The 8,862-nt window shown below is 44.5% G+C and overlaps 1 protein-coding gene across 1 annotated transcript; it reads right to left on the bottom strand.

Annotated features, from left to right (window-relative positions):
* Positions 1-660: 660 nt before the first annotated feature.
* Positions 661-2,704, bottom strand: LOC106856384 (C-type natriuretic peptide 1-like). The gene is made up of 3 exons (XM_014881667.2): positions 2,516-2,704; positions 1,317-1,632; positions 661-884 (listed from the first exon to the last, which is right to left on the bottom strand). Exons 1-2 carry the CDS (start codon positions 2,606-2,608, stop codon positions 1,327-1,329), a joined length of 399 nt encoding a protein of 132 aa, XP_014737153.1. The 5' UTR covers positions 2,609-2,704; the 3' UTR covers positions 661-884; positions 1,317-1,326.
* Between the last annotated feature and the right edge of the window lie 6,158 nt (positions 2,705-8,862).

Below are 8,862 nucleotides of genomic sequence, written 5' to 3'. Positions count from 1 at the left end.
AATAAACTTCAGTATGTTTCATTATGGACTGCTCCATCATTGGAGAGCTTGTACTCAGGGCTGTCTATGTATATGGCAACAAATATCTGCTTAGCACATTTTCACAGTGCTGCTGCTTTGTTAATAAAGTTAACTTAAACAGATTAACTAGTAACAGCATAAGACCTAACCAAAAATGTTAAACAAAGAAGCCTTCAGGATATGTTTTTCAATTTTCTTCTCAGTGCTTTGAAATACTTGGATCTACCTATGGAAGAGTAGGGTGCCTTTGAATTTCCTTCAAAGAAGGGTAGTATTGTTTTGGGGTTGGTTTCTTTGTTTGGTTGGGTTTTTGTTTTTTGTTTTTCGGGTTTTTTTTAAATAAGATGAGGTATACTACTAAGAAAAATTTGTTTTCCTTGATCAGTGGCAGATCTAAATGCAAAGTCACTGCTTTCTAGTGATGTCTGCTAAGAGAGCTGCCCTCTGTTCAAATTGTGGGTCAGAGACTTGGGCTTTGTGTCCTGGTTCCTATTTACCAAGAGCAGCAGCCCTCTGAAAAGCTCCTGAGTTCCAGTGTCTAACTGCAAACCAGGGCTCTGTTTCAGGAATGAAATATGAACAAATCACACAGCAAACTTCAAAGCAAATTCATTATGGAAAACTCTTTACAACCTGTGACATAATGAGACTTGTTTATTTATACATTCAGTAAACAAACAGTACAAATGTAGTTTTCTGCAATTAATTTTCAGATAGATGTTCACAAAGAACTACTCTGATACAAAAAGGCAGTACAAGTAAAGGTGTGTTCTCTTTGCCAAGCATATCAGGGGAGAGGTGGGTGCATTTGCTCAGCACATCATGTAGTAGGCAAGGGCTGCTTTGAAACCCCAAAGTCAGTCCTGTCAATAAAAAAGATGAATAAGTAATAGAGGAGTGTACAGGATTTCACACATAGAAATTAATTTTTTACTGTTCTAGTGGCAGATTTAACTCCACTGTTCTGCTTAGAGTTTGTTTGGATTGAAACAAGTATGCCTGGGGAGCTGGTGAAAAACCTCTCTGATGTTCTAAGACAAGATGAAATGCTTACAGCTGACTCAGAGGAAGGAGGGAAAGCAAGTAAAGCAGAGGTGTGGCATTCACAGGTCTTAAGTCTATGTCTGATGACAGCCAAATCTGAGGAAGGTAAAATAATGAATTGTGTTTGTGATAGGAGGGTGAAACTTACTTTAAGGCACAATTTCCTTGAAGCTGAATTAACTCTGCTCTTTTGCAGATTTCTGCAAGTTATACATGAATACACAGACCAGCAGCCTCTGGCTTTCTCTTACCATAGTAGTGTCAGCATCCTAATCCACTCAGTGACCCAATTCTGTCTAGTCTGACACCAAAACAGCCCCTGGAGAGACCCTTTTTGCTTCTGCCTTGGTATCTACGGGATAAACTCAGGAGGTCACTGAAGAATCTCCAGATCACTTCGTCAGCCATGGAAATGCTCTCGGGCTGCTCCCTGGTGTTTTGGACCCACTGGAGTTCAGTTTCTTGCTGATCAAAGACTCCTGCTGGGATCAGCTCATCTTGCTCATGGCCCCTCTCTTCTGAGACCTGGGGATGCTCCAGGTCCTCATCCAACAGTTTGGACAGGCTCTGGAAAAAGGGAAGAGAGGAGAAGGAGGCTTTTGGGAACTCTCATTATTTCCATATAAGCCATACTCAGTGCTAAGTTTGAGGATGTATTTCTGAGCTGCCAGACTGCCAGTTAAGTCTTTCCTGGAACTGGGCATATGGGATAAATGATGAAAAATTTGAAAAAGGCCTGATAAAGTGTGAATAACGAACAAGAAAAAAAATAGTTAGATCTCTTAGATGTCTAAGAGAATTAATGCAATGGTAGGAGACATGCTGGAATTGGTTCTGAGGGATTATGTTATACATTCCTTTGCACACTGGGAGATTACTTCATATGTGGCTCCCTAGTGCAGTGACTGACATGGGTTTTTTTAATGACTTGGACTTCCTGCACAAACAAATACACATAGATACACACACACACTTTCTCTTTTTCTTATATTCTACACCTGGTAGTCACAATCAGGGGCTGCATTGCTGCACAATCGAGGTGAGGAGGAGATCCTGCAGGTACAACCCCTTAAATCTTTTTTCAGCTAAAACCAGGGGCTTCAGGGAGGAGCATGCAGGTGACTGCTCTAGAGCTTTAGATCACAGTCCTTCCATAATTTCTTTTACTCCAAAAGCTCATTGCTACACTCAGTCACAGGATGACCCTAAATTCACAGGAAAAAAACCCCAAACATTTTCCTTTCCGTTGCCTGATGTGATTAGAAATTTAAATCCAGTGATCAATGACTTTAGTTTCCTCTGTTTGAAAACTCTGTCTGCCCATCTCAGCATTCCTGCTGTCATGATGTCTCTTTGAGATGGGGTTGGAATAAACAGAGTTCATCTGCTGTGTCTAATTCCTAAAGAAGCATCAGCTTCTTTCAGCTCTGTTGAGCAGCCAGTCACTTACCTGTAAGCTGGAAATGGATCTGGCCTCTGCCTGGTTTTGACTGACAATAAGCAGCAGAAGCAATCCAGGGCAAAAAAGAAGTTTCAGATTCATGTTTGGTGTCTCTGATTCCTCTTGCCTTAAGTCTCCCCAGTTCAGTGTTGCCCTGTGTCTCCAGCTATCAGCACTTATATCTTCCTCCAACTCCTCCCAGATCTACCTTTGGAGTTCCTGCTAGTGCAAGGATTGGTTTGAGGTTTTGATCTGGTTTCATCCACCCAGGAGGAGGAGGAAGAGGAGGAGGAGGGAAGAAATTGTTCTCTTTTCTGGTGGTGAATTAAAGGAGCATTTTCCACTTAGGCAATGCAGCATCATTCTGCTGCCTTGGTGCCACTGATGTGCATGGGTGAGCACAGCTCAGTGTTCCTTGGGCTGACTGCTGAACCTTTCTTTTTCATCCAGAGAAAAATAATTGTGAGAGAGCTATAAAGTGAGAAAGGAAGTGAATGGTACCCATGAGACATTCACCTGGCTCCTTTGTCACTCTGAAGCACCATACCTGAGGGATGGGCTAATAAAACTGATTAATACTGTGTGAGAACTGAGTGTTATTACATAATCATGATACCATAACATAAAAATATAACTTATTAATATGATGTTATTGACTTAAGAGATGAAATAATATGATTTGAAGAAGAAGGGGAAAACCAAGAATTACAAATATGACAGGTTGCAGTGGCTATTGGCCTGAATGACAGTGAGTGTGGCCCAAACTAGCCTGACATGCTGGTTTTCCAGGGCCATTGACAGTTTCTACAAGGCCTAAGTTGAGGAAGAAATTCTGCTTTCCCTGGATCCAGTTTAAAATAGTTCCTTTATGTGATCTTTCTCAGTCTATTGCATACAATATATATTAAATCTGCAATCAGTCTGAAAGGAAGAACAGAAATTTTGCCTCACTGAAAGATTGAAATGCAATAATACTTCTTGCCCTTTCATGGCATTTTTGCACATATGTGATGCACAGAGTTAAAGGCCATCAGGCTGGATCTACAGGGAGGAAATGGAAATTAAGAACCATCTGGCATTTTTCATCTGATATTTGAGTTACTGAAAGCTTGCAAACGAGTTTTCAGTATCAACTTGTTGGCCCTGGAAGCTTGGAAAAAATAATTCTGTGATGTGCCAGCAGGTTTAATGTTTTCAATGTTTTTTTAATGTGCAGATCAGTTTGAGGCATAATTTTAAGTGTCTCTAGAAATGAGTGTTGTAAGCAGACAGCTTAAAAACCTCCCTCTGTGACAGAAAGGGAAGTCTGATGTTATTATATTGTTGGGGTTTTTTTGTTGGTGGTGTTGATGAAAACCACATTTGATATGAATCTTATTAGTAAATGAAATCATCATCCTAGAGGTTTGAGGTGTGGACTTTTCAGTGTAACAACACAATAAGAAAAGGTCAGGGCAGTTGCAGGTTCATCTTTTCTCCTCTGCAAAAGCCCTGGATTGTTTTGTTGCTTGGATTGGCTTGTCTGCATAATGTGGATAATAAATCTTCTGGACCTCGAGTTCTCTGAAGTTGTTTTGGGGTTCTGAAGTTGTGTCTCTGGTTACTGTTGGCCATTCATACACTAGTACAGTCCTCATCTATGACCATAAAATGGTAAAAGAATAATTAAGGCTGGGCAGGACTTCCAGAGGTCTGTGGTGCAATCTTGTGCTAAAGCAGAGCCAACTAAGATGAAATTTCTCAATGACTTGTCAAGTTGAATTTTGAAAACCTTCAAGAAACAATGATTTACTAATATCTACTTGGAATTTTTCCCGTTGCCATTTGTGTCATTGCCTCTCATCCTAATACATTGCAGCTGGGTGCTGTCCATTAGCACAACAAAAGGTTGTTCCACCTCCCCAGACAATGGCATTCCCTGTGATTGTATTTCAGGGTGCTGCACAACCCAGGCAGCAGGGGCAGCCTCAGCCCAGGTAACCACGGCTGGGTTCACATCAGACTTGGTGCAGTGACAAGTAGTTAGAAACAGAAAGCCATCCAGCAAATGTCTCTGCTTTACATTCCAGATCTTCTCAGGGCTCAGACCAGCATCAAACATCAAACTCAGTGTCTGGATATTCACAGAGATTTATCATGGAGGTGATGCAGCCAAGAAGGAGACTTGAGCACAAATGTCAGGCTATAAGAAGGGAGGAGCCCCTGAGGACAGTAGAAAATATTTCAGAGGTAGGAAATGGCTTTGTGTCCCTTTTTGAAGTGTTCCTTTGTATGGCCAGTCCTTCATATGGGGTGGCAGAAGTATCAAGAAGGCAGCAGGTTGGTGTGTGATGCTCATCTCCAATAACAAACTGTTTCCCAGCTTCCTGAGATATTTCTCCTGTATCACCAGAAATCTGATTAAAGAGCAGGATTAGGGCAACCTCTTCCTCAGGGGAGACACGGCCTCATCCCGTGGGGAAGCTGAGCTCTGACAGCACATCAGCTCTGCTTAGGGCAGGTATCATTAGAGCACTGCTGCAGGAACTCATCATCTTCCTCCCCAGCTCAGTGACCCCTTTATCTTCCCTCCCCTTCCCAGCTGCTCAGGCCAGCATTCCCTGGCTGGCTGAAAGGGCAGTGACATTTCTGCAGCGCTGAAACTGAGTCTGGGAGGGAAGCTGGCACCAGGGACCCCCTCCCTGAGACATTAATTAACATTTCCTGTAATCTCCAAGCATTTTCCTGGTGTCCCCTGCCATGCCCTGCCCTGGCTGGGCTGGAGCTGGTGCAGGCTCATTGCTCAGCACCACCACGAGCCATCAGTGCCCAGCTCTGTCTGCAGGAGCTCTCCTTGCTCTCCTGGCACTTCCCTGCCCTCAGCTTTGGGGATGGGCTGGGAGCAGGGCCCAGCACCCTGGGGATCTGCACTTCTCCATGCTGAGGAAGGGCTGAGCACTGACACTGGGCTCACTCACCCAGGTACAGCTGGCATACATTGGTGTAGTGGTTTTGGTTCACCAATCCGGAATTTTCCTGCTGTGGAATAGGATTAGGAGGAAGGCAAAACAGGCTCAACTTTAAATGGTAAAAAGAGAAACTTTATTACTAGAAGCTATAGGAAAAAAAACGTAGGATAAAACTTTAGACCATTTTTCCTCCCCCCTTCTTTTCTTTCACACTGAAAATGTACAGAAAACAGCTCAGTCAGTTTACAATCTTTTTTTAAAAAAAGAGTCTTTCACTAATTCACCTGGGAGAGGAAACTTTTCAGTCTATGGAGAAGTCTTGGCATGTAAAAATTTCAGGAAACCTTTACAAACCACCACAACTGGCTGCACCTGCTCCAGCACAATCCAGGGGAGAGCTCAGTCCCTGCCTGAGGGGTGGCTGGGACTGGGAGGAACTGGGATCTCCTGGTGCCTGAGATAGCCCATCCACGGGGAATAATCCAAACCTTCACAAGGGCTGCTCATGCTCACTGTCCTGCCTCCTCCTCCTGTCCCTCAGCACCTTCTGTGGGATGGGAAAGGAAAGGGACAGAGTCAGTGCTGGCTCTACTCTGCTCTGGGGTGCCAAGGATGTTTGAGCTTTGATCTCTTCTCTGCCTAATTGATAGAGGGGATGTTTTCCTCTCCAGCCCTTTGGCAAAAGAAAGGACCAAGGCCACCTGAGGACAAGGAGGGCAGTAGGGTTGGAATTTAGTAGCAGGTTGTTGGGGGGTCTGGAGCATTGGGTTTTGATTTAGGTTTGTTAGGTGCATTTATCACATTTCTCTGATGCTAATGAAGTCCAACAGGAAAGCTGCAGTGATGGAGAGGGGAGCCTAATATGGATCCTCGAACAAAGAGGAAACAAGCTGAGGAATTCAGAACAATGACACTAGAGCCTGGTGAGAGGCAGAGGCCCAAAGAAGTATTCATGTTCCACAAATCCTCACCTGAAACTCCTTTTTTGGCTAGGATTCATCTCTAGCAAAATGAACAGCATCTATTTGTCTGTGTAGACATTCCCACCTTGTTCTGTAAAGGTGAAAATATCTACACAGACAAACAGATATTCACACTCCAGCCAAAACATGGATTAGCTGTGGTTCTAAGCCATGTAGGTCTTTTTAATCCTGTGGCAGCCATTCTTACTTTCCCATTATCTTTAAGTTGGATCTCAGAAATTCATAGGCTGATCTCACACTAAACTTCTCAGAATCCAAGTTTTTCATTCTCTGTGTTTTATGAGACACCTTTGGTGTTTGGACTGAGGTCTAATTTGTCCACGTTATTGCCTTGCTGTAGAAAGGCTGGACTTGAGCAGCTGCACACAGGAAAGTTGTGGTGTTGGTCTGCACTTCCTAATTTCTGACAGGAGAGACAAAGAGAACCCTTTGTGGGATGGATATGGCACATCCTCAGCTGTTTTGAGCTGGGACATTTCCCCAGCCCAGCCAGGAGGTCTCTCCTGTGAGATCCCATCTGGGTTTTTCTTTTGGTTATTGAGGTGTGTGGTGACCTCTCCTGGTGAGCGCAGAACGTGCCTCAAGCTCGACAGCAACTTCTGCTAAAAACAGGGAAAATAGTCCAGACACTGAGAGGCTTTGGTAAAATGATTACTTCATAGTCAAAAACATGGTACATGCACTACAACGAGGTTCTGGGGGGTCTCTTTTTTGGGGTGTAGCCCTGGAAGTGTGTGTGAGTGGTGGTGTCTTGGGAAGGCTCTTGGTATGTGTGTGGTGTATGAATGGTTGTGCTGATATTTAAAAGTTTGAGTGTCACATGGACGGCTGAGTTTAGTTCAGCACTAGGCACGTTGATCTGGACTCTCATAATGTATTTTGCAGAATGTAAGTTGGTGTAAGAAGAGATGTGTGTAGGGAGGGTATTTCTTAAGCATTTTGTCTGGGTTAACACTTGCCAGGTTTTTCTTTGCAACTCAGCTCATGCTGGCATAGCTGGGAACAGTGTCACCAGTGCCCATTGAACAAGGTTTTCTTGCCAAGCATCCAAATCAAGGGGCAAGAGGTCACACTATCCCATTGTGCTATTTATTGCTGCATGCCATTTGTCAGTGTGGAGCATGCAGAAGGTGAAACCATTTCTAGAAATGGCCAAACAGCTACAGGAATGAAATGGCACCTGTCCTAGAAGTTGCAGTGGTTGTTTACTTCCCTTCTCCCTCCCCTAACAGACTGGTGATGAACCTAAAAATAACCTAACTAACTAAAAATGTGATCATTACATAAAGCCTGTCCTCCACAAAACCCTCAGCAGATTTTGTTCAGCCTGTGAGAGTGGCACTGTACATAACCTCAATTTTGTAATTCCAGAGCAGCATCCCAATTGTCCATAAGTTTGACATATCTCCAGTTTCTGGGCTGTGCCTGATTAGAGAGTGTGTAGGTGAGTCTCTGTGTTCTGAGAACAGGGAGGTAAACAGCCCTGATTTTTGTCTGAGACTCATGCATGTATTCTTCTTCTTCCTGCTAACATTCATGGTCCTTTTCATCAAAGCTTCTCACCTGTTCAGGTACACTGCACACTTGCATTTACCCACCCTTGCTTATTGTGATTAAAAGGCAAATCCTTCATGTCAAGCACAGCAAGCAGTTGGTTGTGCCGGGATGGCCATGCTGGAATTCTGCCGTGGATGCACATTTGGCTGTATGTGAACAGAGGGCCCCTTCTTGCTTTGGGAGGGTGAGCTGCGGTGGGAAGGATGCAGCTCCATCCAGAGCTTAGCAAAGCTCTCTCTCAGGAACTCGTGGCTGTGGTGGCTCTTATCACCCACTGTTCTTGATTTGACAACCCTTCTTTGTTTTCCCAGAAAATACTCGCTGTGATTGCCAAGCTTCTGGAAATAGCTGAAGCCTTTTGTGGTGGAGGGTGGCATGGCTGTGGGCCAGAGGAGCAGGATATTTTAGCTGTTGCTTCTCAGCAGAGCGTGATTGGCGAGCAGCCTTTCAAAAACTTAACACTCCTGAAGCTGTGATAAGGTGCTCAGGCTGCAGGGCTGGAGGCTGTGCTCATGCTTGAGATAAAGTTCAGTGTCAGCACCACATTCACACCTCCCCTGTCACACCAGGCAGCCTTTGGTCCTGCCATTCCCACCAGTCACTGGCTGCAAAGCCTCAGCACTGGGGGATCCCAGGGGCTGCACAGCTCCCTGTGCCCTTGGGGTGACATTGAGCTGGTTGGAGGGAATGCTGTGGGATTGAAGAGATTGGTCACCAAGGATTGTCACCCACAAGTTTGGACTCAGTCCCTTTCCCTTGGGATGCACTGTCTGGATGAAAGAGGAATGGGTGGAGCAGTGCATGCCAGGTGTGAACTCTGGGACGTGCAGGGCCATGGCTGCTTCCCTGTGTGGGTGCAAACACCAAA

The sequence above is a fragment of the Sturnus vulgaris genome, chromosome 25 (genome assembly GCF_052056855.1).
Source record: "Sturnus vulgaris isolate bStuVul1 chromosome 25, bStuVul1.hap1, whole genome shotgun sequence".
In the NCBI taxonomy this organism is placed as follows: Eukaryota; Metazoa; Chordata; class Aves; order Passeriformes; family Sturnidae; genus Sturnus; species Sturnus vulgaris.
Note: the sequence above shows the minus strand (reverse complement) of the source record. Positions and strands in the feature narration are given on the sequence as shown.